The sequence below is a fragment of the Lolium perenne genome, chromosome 2 (assembly GCF_019359855.2).
Source record: "Lolium perenne isolate Kyuss_39 chromosome 2, Kyuss_2.0, whole genome shotgun sequence".
Taxonomy (NCBI): domain Eukaryota; kingdom Viridiplantae; phylum Streptophyta; class Magnoliopsida; order Poales; family Poaceae; genus Lolium; species Lolium perenne.
The window spans coordinates 315853561-315874811 of record NC_067245.2 but is presented as its reverse complement, the minus strand read 5'-3'; the positions used below and the strand labels follow the sequence as shown (position 1 = coordinate 315874811).

General features: G+C 45.2%; 1 protein-coding gene across 2 annotated transcripts; it reads right to left on the bottom strand.

Moving 5' to 3' along the window:
* Positions 1-439: 439 nt before the first annotated feature.
* On the bottom strand, positions 440-4059 carry LOC127336757 (uncharacterized). 2 transcript variants are annotated; one of them, XR_007873521.2, is made up of 5 exons: positions 3966-4059; positions 1805-3017; positions 1626-1715; positions 1323-1533; positions 440-1234 (listed from the first exon to the last, which is right to left on the bottom strand). XR_007873521.2 is itself a non-coding variant. In XM_051363597.1 (5 exons), the coding sequence occupies exons 2-5, from the start codon at positions 1931-1933 to the stop codon at positions 927-929; spliced, it is 738 nt and encodes a 245-aa protein (XP_051219557.1). In that variant the 5' UTR covers positions 1934-3017; positions 3750-3959; the 3' UTR covers positions 440-926. The 2 variants fall into 2 exon arrangements, 1 of the variants encoding a protein (XP_051219557.1); XM_051363597.1 differs by lacking the exon at positions 3966-4059 and adding an exon at positions 3750-3959.
* Between the last annotated feature and the right edge of the window lie 17192 nt (positions 4060-21251).

The following is a 21251-nucleotide window of genomic DNA, read 5'->3' as shown; positions in this document are numbered from 1 at the left end:
ACCGGCGAGAGGCGGGGGGAAATTGGCGCAGGCCATGGGTCTAGCCGCCGCCCACCACCAGCCCCTGCCGGAGTGCTGCGGAGAGCCGACGGGAGGAGGGAGCGCAGCACAGGCCGCCGCCGCCCGCGCCGGCCGATCCACCATGGGAGAGCCGACGGGAGAAGGCGGCACAGCGCAGGCCGCCGCCACCCATCCCATCTGCGCGTCCGCCATGCTCGAGGAGGGGAGATTCGGCCGCCGTCCACCATGCGTCGACGAGGAAGGGTCCCCGCCGCCGCCACGGCCCGTGGGTCTTTGCCCCGGAGCCGCTACCGGCGGCGGCGGCGGCGGCGGCGGTTTGGGCTGGGAGGCTGGGCGGTGGGTTTCTGTTCCCCTTTTCGTTGGAGCGGCCTCTCTCCAATGAGTCCTCTTTTCCTTTGCCTTTTTCAACATTACAGTATATGAATACATAGTTCTTCACATTAGCATCCATGATTCACAAGATTTCAAATATTAGACAAGTTACGGGGTTACAAAGTCACAAATGAGCTAGTGGTTACACAAGGTCGATCACCTAAACTACCATTACATAGAAGAGAGCTAGAGTCACTACTAGCACCATCCCAATAAAAGTGGTCTTCATCCGGTTCCTCCTCCGCTCCCTCCTTTCTCCTGAGTGCACAGTGCATCTTGCAACGCAAATGGCCCCTTCACCAGGACAACGCACCTCTTGAGAACATGGGCATTCCGGTACAAGAACCTGGCCGTCATCCTCTGCAGTTCGTCACTCTGGTAATGAACCATGTTGATATCCCTCACCTGACTCGGCAAGCACGGGACCGGGCGAAGCTTGCCTCATTGGGAGACACGAGGTTGTTGGGGACCATGAAGAACTAAATGAAAAAACAAGAGGGTGCTCAGGTTTCGTGTCTGCTCCAGCATCCCGCTCACCACTTTGCAGCGCCAACCGCGTCAGGAAAGGACACGAGGGGAAACCCTCGAAGGATCTGCACCAGAGGCACCGGTGGTGCAGATGCAGGTACTTGGCGCTGGAGATTTTCTCCATAAATCGTATGAACCCGTAGTGCTGCTCCGCCTTGTAGGGGACTTTGCAGATATTGATGCTGCACGAAGGGATATCCACTGGGTAGCCGTCCAGGTGTTGGTTCATCTTCGTCATCATCGGACAAGCCAAGTGAAAAAGTTGGAAAAGATTTGTCTCGAAATGCTGACTCCTTACGTGGACCAGATCCATCTGAGACACCATATTTTGTCAACCGTCAGACACGAAACAAAGAAGTGTGGCATAAAACCAGAAGAAGATATATGGAAGCTTTACGTACCTTCTGTCATGTGTTCTGATCCGCGTGTGTATCCATCAGCAATCCTCTTGATACCTAGACTGCCCGATCCTTCATCGCCAGTACCCTCTTCGGCTTCGAGCTTCTCGACTAACGCACTGGCATCTCTGAATATTGAGCTTCGGAACAGGAGTATGTGTCTCTGCAACCTTGCACCATACCATCTGAGTGCAATTTTTCTCTTTGTCGGCAGCTGCCAAAATATATGAAAATGATTATTTTTGTTCTGCACTAACCCATGTCTGAAAAGAAGATAACAAATAAACATGAAACAGGGTTAGCTACCTTGGATGCCCCTATTGCTTTCTGAAAAGAATTCAAGGTGCAGGCCTCGCTTTCCTTAATTGTGTTATTCAAAACAGCTTCTCGTTGCAACTGTGTTGCATGCATAGATTTGTCATAAGTATATTGGCCTAAAGAGAGGAATGGATTGACCATATATATTACAACCTAGCAATGCATACCTTCTCGTTTAAGGCCTGAATCATGGAGCTAATTGTATGGTTCTCATAGTCGGCTATGCGGGGGATCCTTGCAGGCTGATACAGGCCCCCGTTCTTCACATAGTCAAGAAAAAAATATCTGACACTCATCGCAGCCAGGTTAGCGCCAACAGTACATGGGGGCAAAGAGACTGAGTATTAAGAGAGGTGTTAAAGAATCTACTTGGAGGAACATGGGGCAAAGAGACAAATCACCAATCTTGATCTTCGATGTTATATCGTGCTGGAATTTGTGGACAGCATCAGAGCAAAGGCGCACCAATTGTAGCAGGATATCTCGTCTGGTTTTAACAGAGCACCCCAGAATGTTTCACTGCCATTGTTCGGTTTCTTGATCGGTGCGAGCCACCTGCAGACCAACCATACCACAAAGGACACTTTGAAGTTGTCGCACTGCACCTTGTCCATGGGTTCATGATATTGTTTCTCTACATTGAGCTCAGCAGCTTTGAGGCTACAGTACTCCTGTTTGCCACATGTTCTGCCTATACACAAGTTGATGAAATCAATCTTGTCTTCTGGATCTTTTGAATCAAGTCCGCAGACTGGAAGCTTGCCACAGGGGATTCCCAACACCCTACTGTAATCAACATGGCGTATTGGAACGTATGTTATGTCGTCAATCCAGAGGATGCGTTTTGTGGGATCAACCCTCCTCAGCAACCAAAAACTGAATTCTGGGTCAACCGTGTTGATTTTTGGGAGATCGAGCACTCCCTGGAAAGCCATCTCATGGAGGAGCTTGGGCTTCGAAGTATTGACCCATTTGGCCACGACACCTGCAATCCTTTTTGTGGAGCCTCTTGATGTAGCAGATGTTTTTTTGGCAGCACTTTGCGGGGGTTGTGTCTTGCCGTCTTCTTCTGCCTCACTATCTTCAACGATTGTGTCTAGCTTCTCATTGAGTTGTTGAGCTGTCAATTTACTCATTCTTGCCTTCTTCCCTTCCCATTTCGCCATGACCCCTGCAATCCTTTTTGTGGAGTTCCTTGGTGTAGCAAATGTTTTTTTGGTGGCACTTTGCAGGGGCTGTGTATTGTTGTTTTCTTCTGCCTCACTATCTTTGACGACTGTGTCTAGCTTCTCATTGAGTTGTCGTGCTGCCAATTTACTAGTTCTTGCCTTCTTTCCTTCCCATGAGGAGCATAAGCGTCTTGCTCCCTCCATTTGGACCCTGCCATTTTGATGTAAATCGAATATCAGATTTGTATACTACTACTGAGGAAAAAACAACTTCATGCATGGAAAGGCTAACTACATGATCTACACAAATGGGGAGGATACCTGTACTTAATCACAACATGTTATGATTATTTTTCAACATATTACATCAAACAAAAGGCATCTGAAGCAATATTTCAGGAGGGAAAAAATGAGGACATGTAGTTCTACCGTGAACACAAACTGTCAAAATGCGTTTCAGTAGGTATTGGTAACTTGGCACAGATCTAGATTAAGAAGTCCAAAATGTATCTCTAATGAAGCATTTTCACTTCAAGATTCAACCAAAATGAATATCTAAAAGAATAAAGAATAAAGGACTTCATGTACTGTTCCATAAGAAACAAGTAAAACAGATCTACTCAATCTTAGCACGTAAGGAAAGGTTGCAAGCAAACAGATCCACCCCATCTTAGCATGGAAAAGTATCAGAACAAAAAAGATGATCTACTCATAGAGTTGTAGCATGGAGAAGTTACAATACAACGGATCTACTCCATCTTAGCATGTAAAAAGTTGCAAGCAAAAAGATCTACTCCATCTTAGCATCGAAAAGTATAAAAAAACAACTACTCATTGTGGTTGTAGCATGGAAAAGTTACAATCCAAAAGATCTGCTCCATCTTTATAGCATGTAAAAATTGCAAGAAAAAAGATGTAGTAAATCAGCATGTCAAATAGCAACCTGTGAGTTGGATAAAGCAGCAAAATAGATTATGGCATCTCTTTTGGTTCTGGAACTACGATGCAGCTCTAGGAGTGTATTTGGTAGGAGCGAGGGTGGAGTGGGATGGGGAGGTGAAAGGGAAGGGGAAAGTTGGGTAAGTGTGGAGAGATAGAGATCTGGGCTATGTTCTTGAAGATAAGAATGGAGATGGAGGCTTGTGCAACTCGTGGGTACCTTGGATGCCCATGCCCCTACAGAGGCAGCTCCCTGCAAATGGTATCTAGCCTTTTTGCCCTGCACAGAGAGGGGTTGTTCTTATACCTATAAATAGAAAATCTAAATGACTGCACCTATTGTGATGAGGTTGTCCTTTCTAACATAGCCCATGCCATGACAGAGAGAGAGATACAATGATCCAGGCAGATTTGATAAAACTGATACACAAACAAGAAGGTGCTCCGGTGGTCATAACACCCAGCTTGCATAATAAGTCTACAACACAAAATAAAAACAGCTAGAACAGCCACACATGAATTGCCTACGGCTACATCATTAAACAGATAGCTAGAATAAATATACCTGCGCCAAAACACAATCAGCGGACTAAACTTGTGTTCATGGCGAGGAAAGAGCAATCCCGAGAACAAAATCTTGAAGCTAGAGCCGGTTTGGTTTCCTCAATCTTGGCCTTCCTGGATATGCTAGCTGGCCATGGAACATAGCAAATTGCTCATCCTTGGAAGGAACTTGATTGGTAGCCGTTGCTTTCAGTGCATCACGGAGAGCACGGATTTGAGCACCAGACTTGTGTTTCGCAATTTCTGCCGCATAGATACTTACTGAGCCGGAGCAGGTGACTCTCAGCGAAGCTATAGCGATGCCCACGGCGGAGGGCGGCTCTCGGTAGTTAGAGGGCGGAGGAGCGCTCGCCTGAGATGATGGAAATGGGGAGGGCGGGAGGCTACGCAATGACATGGAAAACCGGTCGAGATGGTGCGGTGCATGCCTCCGGCTCTGCCAGGGTCGCTTCAGGAGTGGAATACAACTTATCTCTTGTTAAAAAATGTGAAAATCTTTATGCTGTGGTTAACAACTGCACTTAGTGAAAAAAATTAGGACCCAAGAAGGCAAGGAAATTTCCCACAACCTACAATGATGTGTCCACTGAAGTAATCGAGCAAGTTCTAGCTACTCGTTTAACCTTCTTCTTATCTTTTCTTTTAGCATACCTTCTTCTTATCTACCTCTACATGTAGCACTATCTTGTAGACATCTAGGATGTCAAGATGGAATCCCGATGAGATTTTGGTTACAGTGTATTTTACCTTTTCTAGTTCATACTTTAGTGTCAAAATTTACACTACAAAAAGAAAAATGCACAACAAGTGAAACTTAGGTGGGATCCCACCTAGAAAATTATTCTTATTACACCATGATCGGAAGAGTAACCTGTAACGCTTGGTTCTTCGTGCATACTTGTCTCACGAAAATGCATCCAACTACAGGTAACACGAGGCACATGATTATTGCAAAACTATTCTAAGTTCACTTCATGAAAGATAACCAACATATTGATCATAGGAAAAATCTTCGCCGCGTCGGCACACACCACCCAACTTTTGATCTCCTCCTTCAGTGGTTCCTGCAACAAGAATGGCCCCTTCACCAGAACAATGCACATCCGAACAAGTTCATTCCGGAACAAGAGCCTGGCAGTCATTCTGTGCAACGCGTCGTTCTCGTAATGAACCATGTCGATCTCCCTCACACGGCTCTGCAAGCACGGGAACGAGAAGCTCGACTCCTCCGGAGCCTTAAGTTTGTCGGGAACCACAGAGGACTCCATGAGAAACGGTCAAGGTTAGTTAGTGGATTAGTGCATTAGGTTAGTGGCCAGGTTAGTGCAGTGAGTACCTTTGGTGTTTGCCTCTTGTATATACTAGCAAAGATTAGCGCGGCGGCACGCCGCGCCAGCATAGTGGCGATTAATGGAAAAATTGGTGGAAAACAATGGGTACACTAATTAAGTTTTGATACATGTTTAAATTAATCCTGAACTCAAAATGGGACAACTATTTTTTTCATTATTGTTTTCACCATAGGCATGAACTGGCAATAGAGAAAAAAACTACCACCAAAGAAAAACAGATAATATATGGAGCTGAAAACATAAACAATCTGAATAGGTAGAGACATTACCTTCCACTGGGAAATTTTGGTGCTGCAGCCGTAGGGTCGACTGAAATGGCTAATTATCTGTAGTACTAACATACGGGTCTACGAATGGTATGTTTGTTTGCTCTAAAACTGCAGTCAAGTTAGTTCCTATGCAATTATGTGCCGAAATTGATGTAGTGTAGCATGAAACTTGAGAGTATACAAAAAACACTGCTATCCTTGTGTGTACGCATGATAGCAGACTAAGGAAGGTACTTGTGATAATGACATAGAGGTGTTCCATATGACAGTAGTGCTCCATGTTAACTAAGCCTCGTGCCTTGGAGCTGATATAGCCAGTAACCACTCACACGTATTTGTTAGTCCACAGAATGATGACGCTCTATATACCAATGAAGAGCTATGATAATGTATTCCAATTAACTATTGCATTGAGCACCAGATGTCATTCCTAGTAAAAAAAAAGGGCAAGGGTCCTTTCTTTATGATAAAATATTTGTTTGATTCGCTAGCTTGCTTAGCACCAGTATGAAGTGTAGTTCACTATGCTCTTTGCTGTTGTATCCTCCGTGAAATTACAGTGTTTTAAATCATCGACCATGAAAATCGGATAAGCAATAAAGGAAATCAAGTACTTGCGGTTGCATTGTTTTGCCTCAAATCTACATCCATCAGTTTGCACGTTAGCTTACCAGGGATGAGAAAACGTTGTATTTAAGTATGGTGGGGTTTTCATGTTCACACATCAATGCATTCCCGAGGAAGTCAATCAGGAATTTACCAAATAAACTACCAAGAGTGCCTACAACACCTACTCAAGAATCTGCAACGGATACACAAAGTAGGTTAATGATATAATTAGTACTCGCTGGCTCAGAAGCGATCACTCGGCAAATCGAGTATTCAGTGCCCTTTCTGCGAGAACTGCTACCTCTAGCTGGCTACCTCTAGCTGGTTGAAGCATCTGGTGGTACTGCTATACTTCCTAAGTATTTTCCTGATTGGTTCCATCCGGTTCCTCAAAAAATATCATAAGAAGCATCAAGGCTAAGTCATTCATACTGATGTGTACTGCAGTGCATCAGCAGTCCAAGGATTACCTGACATATATTTCAACAAAATAATACATGATCAGATGCAATTTCAGGTGTTTTATCACACTGCATGTGAATTTGGAGAAAAACCTTAAAGCCATGAGAGGGTATAGAGCAATAATACGTGAAAAGAGGCTGGTAGAAGTCGAAAGAGATCTCTGAAAAGTTATAAGCCACATATAAAATTAATTAAAAGCATGGAGCAAAGTGTGAAGCTGGATTTTTTAGTTCTTAACAATAGATTATGGTCATTAGAACATTACATTTTTTTTCTAGCCGGTTCATATGGGCACATAATATGCAGAGAAAGTAAGTTGAAAATTGGTAAACGAACTGCTAAAAGTTAATTGATGGTAGATGAGTTTTTCCTTTTCGTATAGTGCAGTGTGGACTGGCTACATTGTTATCTAATTGTAGAAAAACACATATGTAGCATATGGATAATGCTATGTACCATTTTTGTAACAGGTATCTGTTGGCAATGTCTTTATTTATTATTGGGTAAAAAAATATCAAATATTACTACATGAAGAACTAATTAAAGACATGTTATCTACCAATCATTATATTAATCCATGAGATGAGATGTGATGGACACCAAAAACAATAGTATTCATACTGCAATCTCGGAAGTTCTAAAAAATATGTCATAACGTGACATCGTGAGAAAGAAAGTACTCTAGAAGAAAGTTGGTTATCTGCAATCTCAGAAGTTCTAAACAATATGTCAAAATGTGACATCATGAGACAGGAAGTACTCTAGAAGAAAGTTGTAAAAAAAAAGTACTCTAGAAAAAAGTTGGTTACCTCTTAATGAAACATATGAGAAAATAATGCCTGCAGCAAATAAAATAATCAGAGCACCACACGGCCATGCCTCCGGTTTAAACACGTTAGAGGAAGAACATCCCCAATAATGTAGAACACCATGATCCAAACCAGTTAGACGTGATCACCAAAAGAGATGAATCTGTTGCTGTTGACCTTGAGGAACATGAGCTAAAACCCAAAAAGACCACATATAAGAACAGACAAATTAGTGCAGCAAACGTCCAAAATAAGCAATAGGTCAGTTAGCATACCTTATCTCTTCACAAGGATGACACATCGACGCCGCGACCAGAAACTGAAGAAAGACGCACAACCTCGGCAATATGAAATACTAACAACACAACCGGACAGAATGAAGGACAACCCCACGAAGTAGCCGTTGTAGTCCGGGCGCAAACCTCAGCGCACAGGTGCGGATCTTGCAGGCCATCCCACGGGAAAGAACACACCGGAGAAAGGTAACACCCCGGCCCGTCAGCTGGTCATGCCGGACGCAAGGCTGGCGGTGGACAACACTATGGTGCACATTTGCAGAACTGCAGTGAAATCCATATGTGAAGCTAAATTAGAAAATTACAAACAGTAATACATCCGCAGAGAAAATCAAAACCACAGGCCATTCAGAAAAAGGTTGTACCTGAAAGGTTGAAACTACCTATGGAGACGTTCTTCACCAAAATATTTTTTTAGCACAAGAGCCCAGATGCACACAAGAAGCCTGCACAAAAGGATGTCAATTTCATTAAAACTGCCACGGGAATTGATCGGCCAATTCTGAAAAAAGGAAAAAAAACAGGAAGCGAGGGAAATCATAGGGCATACAAAGAAGAAACACACCTTATCAACCTGGGATTATCAAAGCTATCGGAGCCAGAGCGGAGCCTCTTATTGGGAAAAGGGAAAAAAAGAGGAGAGCCATCAGAGAGAAGCTGCTCATGAGCATGAACGAACGGACCCGAAACATGGTCCAAGCCGCGTGCGCCGCCGGGCCACGCGGCTGCGGAGGAGTGGTCACAGGAGACGGACGCACGGCGTCCTCGCCGCCCCCGACCTCTAGAGGAAGGGGTTGTATCCCTAACTACTGTGGGGTGCCCACGGCCTCGAGGCCGCACGAGGCGGCGACCTCTGGAGGTGGCTCTTGTAGCACCATCCTTGAAATCGACGGCCGCACAGCGCCCTCACCCCCAAGACCCGTGGAGGGAGCGAACGTAGCCGTCACCTCCCGTGGAAGACCACACCGTTATCGTGAAGGCGCCAAGGCGGCTCCTCCACTGATTCCCCGCCGCGATGTAGCTGGCGGCCATGGGGAGAAAAGAGAGAGAAAAGATCGGAGAGATGGTGTGGTGGAGGGTCTCCCCGTCGAAGCCGCTGCCCGGCCCTCTATCCCCAGCCTCCACGGGCCGCCGCCTGCAGACCGAGCCGCCGCCAGATGCTTGATCTGGATGTATCTATAGAAAGAAAGAGACATGGCATAGTGGGCATACCACGAGGACGGCCGTGTAGGCTCCGGCAATTAATGTTACGGGTGGAAGAGGAGGGCGCACTAAGGCCTCCGCGCCGCCATCTGCTCGCAATGAAGATATGTACGCGGAGCTTCTCCACTGCGCTGCTGGCTTGTCCCGTCGATGGAGGTCCTACTCGCCGCCATCAGCTGGCTTGCCAAGCGCCGGCCCTGGTGGACGATGGCGTCGGCGGTGCCTAGAAAGAGAACAGATGGGAGAGGTGGGGGCGAGAGAATGAACCAGATGCAATTAAGCGGTGATCGTGGAACCATGGGCACCGCTTTGACCGCACTGGAACTTGCGCGTCCAGCTCTAGACTGCTACACGCACACAGAAAAAAATCAAACGCACATGAAGGGGTACCACACAGAATCTAAGCGCCTCTTAAAATTTGTAGGAAGCACCGAAAGTGCACACATTTCAAACCCAGCAGAAATCTAAATTATAAAGTGCAGACGGGTCAGCTCCACATTAATTCTCAGCATACCTCAAAATTCTTACAAAAAAGATGTTTGTTCCCAAATAGTATAGTAGTTATACTTGCGTAGAGTTAATGGAAAATCAGACCGTGAGGGCACAAAACAATGCAGCCTTTGTCTTCACCAAGGGAGAGAGTTTTGGGCAAAAGCTTATTCTTCTTCCTTGGCCGAGTGTGTGCGTGTTGTGAGTGTTTGGAGGAAACGATCATTGCCCTTGTGGAGGATCGGTTACATGTTAATATAGGATAGAAAAGCCCCATCAGTGGCATTACAAGGAAAGGTATTAACCGGTGGTAATCTACACCATAACAGTCAATACCAACGAAAAAGGAAATTACAACTGTATTGTCTCAATTACAACGGTATTGTCTAACACCCCCTTAATCTAAACCTTGGAAGAACTGGAGAGGTTGAGTTACGCTTGAATCTAGAGAATTCCTTTATTGGTAGCGCCTTAGTGAAGCCGTCTGCAATTTGATCCTTGGTGGAGATATGTCGAATAGCAAGGAGCTTCTTGGCTACCCGTTCGCAGACAAAATGAAAATCAGTTTCAATGACTTTTGTGCGAGCATGAAAAAACCGGGTTTGCGGATAGGTACGTGGCACCAAGATTCTCACACCAGAAGCATGGTTTTTCTTTAAGTGAGATGCCAAGTTCCTTGAGCAGAGCTTCAACCCATATAAGTTCAGCAGTGGCCTTGGCAAGAGCTTTGTACTCGGCTTCTGTGCTGGAGCGAGATACGGTGGCTTGTTTGTGAGCACTGCATGAGATTAACTTTGGACCGAAGAAGATGGAGAAACCTCCAGTGGAGCGCCGATTATCAAGGCAACCGGTCCAGTCTGCATCTGAAAATGCACTAAGGAGAGTAGAGTGAGATCTCTGAAAAGTAAGCCCAAATCATACCTTGCACTCAAAATACGTTTTGCGGCCGTCCAATGTGCTGTGGTGGGAGCATGAAGATATTGACAAATTTTGTTGCCGGAGAAAGAGATGTGAGGACGTGTCAAGGTGAGGTATTGGAGACTTCCCACAATACTCCGATATTTAGTGCTATCTTCGGGACCTAGAGGGGTGCCATCCGCCAAGGATAATTTTTCCGAACTTGATAGCGGGGTAGGAAAAGATGTGCAATGAGACATGCCAACTCGGCCAATTAAATCATTTGCATACTTCTCTTGTGTTAGGAGGAGGCCATCTGCTGTCTTCTTGACTTCGATACCCAAGAAATAATGCAAGGCACCAAGGTCTTTGAGAGCAAAAGCAACACCCAAATCATGAAGGAGAGCCGTAATAGCTTTATCTGAAGAGCTAGTCACAATAATGTCATCAACATAAATTAACATAAACATGGTGATACCCGACTTGTGATATATGAAGAGAGATGTGTCGGCCTTGGAGGGAGTGAAGCCGAGATCAAGGAGTTTGGTGCTTAATTTTGAATACCATGCCCGAGGAGCTTGTTTAAGACCATAGAGAGGTTTATCTAATTTGTAAACATGATGCGGAACATGAGGGTTTTCAAAATCAGGTGGTTGTTTCATGTAGACTTCCTCTTCCAGAACATCATGTAAGAACGCGTTCTTGACATCAAGTTGTCGAAGACTCCAACCATGAGAGACAGAGAGAGCTAGCACAAGTCTATCCGTTTTCATAACTGGACTGAAGGTATATTCATAATCAATGCCATAACGTTGCTTGAAAAGTTTTGCAATGAGTCTTGCCTTGTACCTTTCAATAGTGCCATCGGAGTTTTTTTAATGCGATAAACCCACTTACAGTCAATGATGTTTTTTGTTAGAGAGAGGAGGAACAAGATGTCATGTCTTGTTCTGAATGAGAGCATTATATTCTTCTTGCATAGCCTCTTTCCACTTGTCATCACCCAATTCTTCGAATATTTTTCTTGGCTCGCCTGTAGATGTCAACATGCCATAGTGTATCGTACCGTCAGTGTAAATTTTTGGATTGCGAATACCTTTTTGGAGACGTGTACGCCCTTCAGGAGCATGTGGTGCTGCAGGTGGCACAGGATTGGATACATGCGGTGTAGGCGCAGAGGATCTGGAGGTTGCAGGATCTGGTGCAGGCGAATTCAGCGCAGGAGATCCTGTGGCCGGATCAGAGGTCGAAGCTGGAGTGGTGGAGGTTGCAGAAGATCCGGAGGAGCGGGACCCGACTGTCCTCGCAGAAGAGGGCGTCGGTGGCGTGTCGCTGCCTGATTGGTGCGGTGATGCAGTCCCGACGGGGAACAGCTGGCGCGGCGCGGGGCGCGAGGCAGAGGGTAACATTGCGGCTGACGCGATGCGGTTGGCGCGGAGGTTCGACCTAGCCCGGGACCGGCTGGTGGGGCCCAGGGCACGTTTGATGCGCGGTCGTTGGCGTGCGTGATAGCGTGTATGCACACGTCCGTTGGGAACCCCAAGAGGAATGTGTGATGCGTATAGAAGCAAGTTTTCCCTCAGTAAGAAACCAAGGTTATCGAACCAGTAGGAGCCAAGAAGCACGGTGAAGGTTGTTGGTGACGGAGTGTAGTGCGGCGCAACACCAGGGATTCCGGCGCCAACGTGGAACCTGCACAACACAACCAAATTACTTTGCCCCAACGTGACAGTGAGGTTGTCAATCTCACCGGCTTGATGTAACAAAGGATTAGATGTATAGTGTGGAAGATGATGTTTGCAGAAAACAGTAGAACAAGTATTGCAGTAGATTGTATTCGATGTAAAAGAATGGACCGGGGTCCACAGTTCACTAGTGGTGTCTCTCCCATAAGAATAAGCATGTTGGGTGAACAAATTACAGTTGGGCAATTGACAAATAAAGAGAGCATAACAATGCACATACATGTTATGATGAGTAGTGTGAGATTTAATTGGGCATTACGACAAAGTACATAGACCGCTATCCAGCATGCATCTATGCCTAAAAAGTCCACCTTCAGGTTATCATCCGAACCCCTTCCAGTATTAAGTTGCAAACAACAGACAATTGCATTAAGTATGGTGCGTAATGTAATCAACAAATACATCCTTAGATATAGAATTGATGTTTTATCCCTAGTGGCAACAGCACATCCATAACCTTAGAGGTTGCTGTCACTCCCCCAGATTTAATGGAGGCATGAACCCACTATCGAGCATAATTACCCCCTCTTGGAGTTACAAGTAATGACTTGGCCAGAGCCTCTACTAGCAACGGAGAGCATGCAAGATCATAAACAATACATAGATAGATTGATAATCAACATAGCATAGTATTCATTATTCATCGGATCCCAACAAACGCACATGTAACTTTACAGATAGATGATCTTGATCATGTTAGGCAGCTCACAAGATCAGACAATGATAGCACAATGGGGAGAAGACGACCATCTAGCTACTGCTATGGACCCATAGTCCAGGGGTGAACTACTCACACATCAATCCGGAGGCGACCATGGCGGTGTAGAGTCCTCCGGGAGATGATTCCCCTCTCCGGCAGGGTGCTGGAGGCGATCTCCTGAATCCCCCGAGATGGGATTGGCGGCGGCGGCATCTCTGGAAGGTTTTCCGTATCGTGGCTCTCGGTACTGGAACTATCTTCGACGAAGGCTTAAGTAGGCGAAGAGGTAGGTCAGGGGGCCTCACGAGGGCCCCACACGCCAGGGAGGCGCGGCCCCAGCCCTGGCCGCGCGGCCCTGCTGTGTCGGCGCCTTGTGGCCCCACTTCGTTTCTCCCCCGGTGTTCTGGAAGCTTCATGGAAAAATAGGACCCTGGGCGTTGATTTCGTCCAATTCCGAGAATATTTCCTTACTAGGATTTCTGAAACCAAAAACAGCAGAAAACAGCAACTGGCTCTTCGGCATCTCGTTAATAGGTTAGTGCCGGAAAATGCATAATAATGACATATAATGTGTATAAAACATGTGAGTATCATCATAAAAGTAGCATGGAACATAAGAAATTATAGATACGTTTGAGACGTATCAGTGCGCAGATCCCGGAGTAGATGTCGTTGCATGATACGATGGAGACGTGTGATCCGAGGCGGATTTTTCTGGCAAGGCGGGAGAATCATCTCCGGGCGCGTGCTGCTGCTATTGTTTTCTCCTGAACTCATATGTGGGCTATTTGACGTGATTTCTGCACCATTTTCTGTGATTTCTTCGGCATTTGACTGCTGGCTTGTGGCTGCAGTATCTCCACTGTTCTCTGGCATCTGAGTATGGTTAGTGGCAGGTACAAATTGCATGTGGTCATGATTAGTCATACCCTCAATATTTGGTGGTGTGGGGGATGTAGGTGGGGGAACCAGGAGAATTTCTTGGCTAAGATGAGACCCGGCATTTGGGTTGAGGGATGCAAAGGGAAATACGTTTTCATCAAATACGACATCCTGAGAAATATAAACTCTCCCGGTTTGAACATCGAGACATTTTACTCCTTTGTGTAAGGGACTATACCCAATAAAAACACATTGTTTAGATCTGAAGGAGAGTTTGCGTTTGTTATAGGGACGGAGATTGGGCCAACAAACACAGCCAAAAATTCGGAGCGAGTCATAATTTGGTTTGAAGTGAAGGAGTTTCTCCGTTGGCGTCTCAAAATTTAAAGGTTTGCTAGGGAGCATGTTGATGAGATAGGTGGCTGTTAAGAAGGCTTCATCCCAAAATTTGAGAGGCATAGATGCATTTGCAAGAAGGGAGAGGCCAACTTCGACTATATGGCGATGTTTTCTTATCGCGGAACCATTTTGCTGGTGGGCATGTGGGCATGAGACATGATGGGTGATACCCGCTTTTTGAAAGAAAGAATGGAGTTTTTCATATTCACCACCCCAATATTTTTGCATAGTTATTATTTTGCGACCAAACTTGCGCTCAACAAATTATTGGAAATTTAGAAAGGCTTGATAAACATCCGAACATTTTTTAAGCAAGGTGATCCAAGTGAATTTGCTAAAATCATCAATAAAGCTTCCATAATAGGTGTGTTTCCCAACGGAAGGAGGGTGCAGGTCCCCAAACATCCGAATTTTTTTGCTCTAAAGGTACGGTGGAAACAATAGAGGATATAGGATAAGGCAATCGTTTGCTTTTTGCTTGTTGGTATGGATCACATACATAAGGATGTATTTCACGAGAGTGACTAAGATTATTTTTCGGAAGAACTTGTTGAACAATGAAGGTGGATGGATGGTCTAGACGATGATGCCATGTAGATGAACAAGGTGTGAGGGTGATGAAGGCGTGCCTGGTGGAGGACGGGGATGTGGGCACAAGGGGGTATAGGCCACCATGACACGGTCCCCTAAACATGATTTCCTCCATGGCCCGATCCTTAATCAAAAAGAAAAAAAGGATGAATTTCAACGAAGGCATTGTTATCTAGACCAATTTTATGAGCAGATAATAAACTTTTCGAAGCACTAGGAACATGAAGAATATTGCGAAGATGAATGGGATTATGAGGGTTATGAATAATAGAATGACCAACATGATTAATGTCCATACCTTGACCACTAGCCATGTCGATTTGATCATGTCCCTTGTACTGTTGATGAGTGGAGAGTTTGATCAATTCGCTAGTGAGGTGGTTTGTCGCACCCGAGTCAACATACCAATTTGTGTCGACTCCATATGAGGCAATGTTGGTATTTTTCTCTTGACGGTGGGAATCATCATCATGGTCATCATCGCCGTAGCGCCACCAAAACTCATTGGCGGGTTGCCCATATTTTGTGCAGATCTGACATGTCACATCTTGGACACCAAAGGAAACACGATTCCCACGACCACGCCTACGTCCTCCTTTTGGTTGATGACGTCGACCGTTGTCATGACGAGGTGGACATCCTTGTTGCTGGTGGTTTTGGTGGCCACCACCACCACCATAGCCCCTTCGGCCTCCTCCTTGGTGTGGTCGGTAGCCACCACCACGGCCATGTCCACCACCGCCATCATAGCCTGGGTGATGGCCGCCACCACCACAACCACGACGAACAACAGAGTTTGCCGAGGAGGTGAACGGGGTAGTGGTGTCTTCAGATTCATTCAACATGGCTTGACGGTGATCATATGCTTGCAGCTGGTTGCATACATCTGCGGAGGTGCTGGAAGGATTTGCGTTAAAAGGAGCGACCAAACCATTGTACTCACCGGACAAGCCAGCGAGCAGGTACTTGATACGTCTCAAACGTATCTATAATTTCTTATGTTCCATGCTACTTTTATGATGATACTCACATGTTTTATACACATTATATGTCATATTTATGCATTTTCTGGCACTAACCTATTAACGAGATGCCGAAGAGCCAGTTGCTGGTTTCTGCTGTTTTTGGTTTCAGAAATCCTAGTAAAGAAATATTCTCGGAATTGGACGAAATCAACGCCCAGGGTCCTATTTTTGCACGAAGCTTCCAGAAGACCGAGGGGGAAAGGAAGTGGGGCCACGAGGCGCCGACACAACAGGGCGGCGCGGCATGGGCCCTGGCCGCGCGGCCCTGGCGTGTGGGGCCCTCGTGTGGCCCCTCGCGTTGCCTTTCCGCCTACTTAAGCCTCCGTCGATAATAGCCCCAGTACCGAGAGCCACGATACGGAAAACCTTCCAGAGACGCCGCTGCCGCCAATCCCATCTCGGGGGATTCAGGAGATCGCCTCCGGCACCCTGCCGGAGAGGGGAATCATCTCCCGGAGGACTCTACACTGCCATGGTCGCCTCCGGATTGATGAGTGAGTAGTTCACCCCTGGACTATGGGTCCATAGCAGTAGCTAGATGGTTGTCTTCTCCCCATTGTGCTTCATTGTCGGATCTTGTGAGCTGCCTAACATGATCAAGAACATCTATCTGTAATGCCATATGTTGTGTTTGTTCGGATCCGATGGATAGAGAATACTATGTTATGTTGATTATCAATCTATTACCTATGTGTTGTTTATGATCTTGCATGCTCTCCGTTATTAGTAGAGGCTCTGGCCAAGTTTTTACTCTTAACTCCAAGAGGGAGTATTTATGCTCGATAGTGGGTTCATGCCTCCATTAAATGCAGGACGATGTGACGAAAGTTCTAAGGTTGTGGATGTGCTGTTGCCACTAGGGATAAAACATTGATGCTATGTCCGAGGATGTAGTTATTGATTACATTACGCACCATACTTAATGCAATTGTCTGTTGTTTGCAACTTAATACTGGAAGGGGTTCGGATGATAACCTGAAAGTGGACTTTTTAGGCATAGATGCATGCTGGATAGCGGTCTATGTACTTTGTTGTAATGCCCAATTAAATCTCACAATACTCATCATGTCATGTATGTGCATTGTCATGCCCTCTCTATTTGTCAATTGCCCAACTGTAGTTTGTTTACCCAACATGCTATTTATCTTATGGGAGAGACACCTCTAGTGAACTGTGGACCCCGGTCCATTCTTTTACATCGAATACAATCTACTGCAATACTTGTTTTACTGTTCTCTGCAAACAATCATCATCCACACTATACATCTAATCCTTTGTTACAGCAAGCCGGTGAGATTGACAACCTCACTGTTTCGTTGGGGCAAAGTACTTTGGTTGTGTTGTGCAGGTTCCACGTTGGCGCCGGAATCCCTGGTGTTGCGCCGCACTACATCTCGCCGCCATCAACCTTCAACGTGCTTCTTGGCTCCTACTGGTTCGATAAACCTTGGTTTCTTACTGAGGGAAAACTTGCTGCTGTACGCATCACACCTTCCTATTGGGGTTCCCAACGGACGTGTGTTTACACGCTATCAAGCATATTTTCTGGCGCCGTTGCCGGGGAGATCAAGACACGCTGCAAGGGGAGTCTTCACAATCCAATCTCTTTACTTTGTTTTTGTCTTGCTTTATTTTATTTACTACTTTGTTTGCTGCACTAAATCAAAATACAAAAAAATTAGTTGCTAGTTTTACTTTATTTATTGTCTTGTTTGCCATATCAAAAAAAAATTTAGTTACTTGCACTTACTTTACTTATTTCATCATGTTTCCTCCTAAGTTCACTCTAAAAGACATACCGGTAGGACAAGGGTCTATCATTGGAAGAGATAATATAGAAGCATTTTTCACCCATGTTAGTATGGAAGAAGATTTTGAAGATAGACACTTGGTAGAACTTGCTCCTACTTATGAAATTGCTGCTGCTTCTTTAGTACACATGATAGAAGCTAAATTTGTTAATCTCAATCCTATAATACGACATATGTTTCTTACACTAGGAGATATGGAAGAAGGAGAAAAGAAAGATTTTGTTTTAGAAACCCTTCTCAAAGAATTTGGAGGTATAGCAAGAGAAGCTAGAAAAGTTTTTACTAAATATAATATGCTTGGCTCTTATACCAACTTTGCTAGTATCCTTGAAAAAATGGATATGGATAGAATAAGGTACACTAATAATGTTAATGATAGTGGAGAGATTAAAGTACCAATACCTGTTAAGCTCCTAGGAATGCATGAAGCATTAGAAAAGAATTTTGATTGGATTGTTCCTGAAAATTTGTTTGATGAGAATAGCAAGCCTAAGAGTAATGTAAAAGGATCCTCTGAAACTTACATAGATAAGATACAATGCATTGATGCTTCATCTCTTGATAATACTTGATACACACTTTCTGCGCCTAGCTGAAAGGCATTAAAGAAAAGCGCTTATGGGAGACAACCCATGTTTTTACTACAGTACTTTTATTTTATATTTGAGTCTTGGAAGTTGTTACTACTGTAGCAACCTCTTCTTATCTTAGTTTTATTGCATTGTTGTGCCAAGTAAAGTCTCTAATAGAAGTATGATACTGTAGGATAACGTTGCATAGAAAACAAAAAATTTCCTACCGCGAACACGAAATCCAAGCCAAGATGCAATCTAGAAGACGGTAGCAACGAGGGGATTATCGAGTCTCACCCTTGAAGAGATTCCAAAGCCTACAAGATGAGGCTCTTGTTGCTGCGGTAGATGTTCACTTGCCGCTTGCAAAAGCGCGTAGAAGATCTTGATCACGATCGGTTCCGGCGCCACGAACGGGCAGCACCTCCGTACTCGGTCACACGTTCGGTTGTTGATGAAGACGACGTCCACCTCCCCGTTCCAGCGGGCAGCGGAAGTAGTAGCTCCTCTTGAATCCGACAGCACGACGGCGTGGTGTTGGTGGTGGTGGAGAAATCCGGTGGAGCTTCGCTAAGCGTGAGGGAATTGGAGGAGCGGGGCGGCTAGGGTTTGGGAGGGGGTGGCCGGCCACTCTAAGGGGGTCGGCCAGGCTGTGGTCTTGGGGTGGCCGGCCCCTCCCCTTGGCCCCTCATTATATAGGTGGATCCCCAAGAGTTGGTCTCCAAGTCTTCGAATAAGACCCGAACCAAAAACCTTCCATATGGTGGGGAAACCTAGCCAAGCTAGGACTCCCACTAGAGGTGGGAGTTCCACCTCCCATATGGGGGGGTGGCCGGCCCCCTAAGGGGGAGTCCACTTGGGACTCCTCCCCCACTAGGGCTGGCCGGCCATGGAGGTGGAGTCCCATGTGGACTCCACCTTCCTTGGTGGTTTCTTCCGGACTTTTCTAGAACCTTCTAGAACCTTCCATAGAACCTTCCGCGTCAATTTTATTCACATAAAATGACATCCTATATATGAATCTTATTCTCCGGACCATTCCGGAACTCCTCGTGATGTCCGGGATCTCATCCGGGACTCCGAACAAATATTCGAACTCCATTCCATATTCAAGTTCTACCATTTCAACATCCAACTTTAAGTGTGTCACCCTACGGTTCGCGAACTATGCGGACATGGTTGAGTACTCACTCCGACCAATAACCAATAGCGGGATCTGGAGATCCATAATGGCTCCCACATATTCAACGATGACTTTAGTGATCGAATGAACCATTCACATACGATACCAATTCCCTTTGTCACGCGATATTTTACTTGTCCGAGGTTTGATCTTCGGTATCACTCTATACCTTGTTCAACCTCGTCTCTTGACAAGTACTCTTTACTCGTACCGTGGTATGTGGTCTCTTATGAACTTATTCATATGCTTGCAAGACATTAGACGACATTCCACCGAGAGGGCCCAGAGTATATCTATCCGTCATCGGGATGGACAAATCCCACTGTTGATCCATATGCCTCAACTCATACTTTCCGGATACTTAATCCCACCTTTATAACCACCCATTTACGCAGTGGCGTTTGATGTAATCAAAGTACCTTTCCGGTATAAGTGATTTACATGATCTCATGGTCATAAGGACTAGGTAACTATGTTTCGAAAGCTTATAGCAAATAACTTAATGACGAGATCTTATGCTACGCTTAATTGGGTGTGTCCATTACATCATTCATACAATGATATAACCTTGTTATTAATAACATCCAATGTTCATGATTATGAAACTAATCATCCATTAATCAACAAGCTAGTTAAGAGGCATACTATGGACTCTTTGTTGTTTACATATCACACATGTATCAATGTTTCAGTTAATACAATTATAGCATGGTATATAAACATTTATCATAAACATAAAGATATATAATAACCACTTTTATTATTGCCTCTTGGGCATATCTCCAACAGTCTCCCACTTGCACTAGAGTCAATAATCTAGATTACATTGTAAGATACCTAACACCCATGGCATTCTGGTGTTGGTCATGCTTTGCCCTAGGGAGAGCTTTAGTCAACGGATCTGCTACATTCAGATCAGTGTGTACTTTGCAAATCTTTACTTCTCCATCTTCGATGTACTCGCGAATCGAGTGGTAACGCAGCTTGATATGCTTCAGCCTCTTGTGTGACCTTGGCTCTTGTGCATTGGCGATGGCACCCATGTTATCACAGTAAATGATTAATGGGTCCAATGCACTAGGAACCACACCGAGCTCTACAATGAACCTCTTCATCCATACCGCTTCGATGAAGCCTCCGAAGCCGCTATGTACTCGGATTCTGGTGAAGACTTCGCCACCGTGCACTGCTTCGAGCTTGCCCAGCTTACTGCAGCACCATTCAATATAAACACGTACCCAGATTGTGACTTAGAGTCATCAGGATCAGTGTTCCAACTTGCATCGGTGTAACTTGTTACAACGAGCTCTTGGTCACCTGCAAAACAAAGAAACATATCCTTAGTTCTTTTCAAGTACTTCAGGATATTCTTGACCGCTGTCCAGTGTTCCATTCCTGGATCACTTTGATATCTGCTAGTCAAACTAACAGCATGTGCTACATCCGGTCTGGTACATAGCATGGCATACATGATAGAGCCTACTGCCGAGGCATAGGGGATCTGACTCATCCTTTCTCTTTCTTCTGCCGTAGCCGGACCTTGAGTCTTACTCAAGACCTTGCCTGGTAACATAGGTAAGAATCCTTTCTTACTTTCGTCCATTCTAAACTTCTTTAGAATCTTGTCCAGGTATGTACTCTGTGATAG

Excerpts from the sequence above, each read along its gene's own strand:
- LOC127336757 (XM_051363597.1), bottom strand. The coding sequence starts at position 1,933 with ATGAGTGTCAGATATTTTTTTCTTGACTATGTGAAGAACGGGGGCCTG. Across the intron at positions 1,716-1,804 it reads TTCAGGCCTTAAACGAGAAG|TTGCAACGAGAAGCTGTTTT; the intron begins GTATGCATTGCT and ends CATGCAACACAG. Across the intron at positions 1,534-1,625 it reads AAGCAATAGGGGCATCCAAG|CTGCCGACAAAGAGAAAAAT; the intron begins GTAGCTAACCCT and ends ATATTTTGGCAG.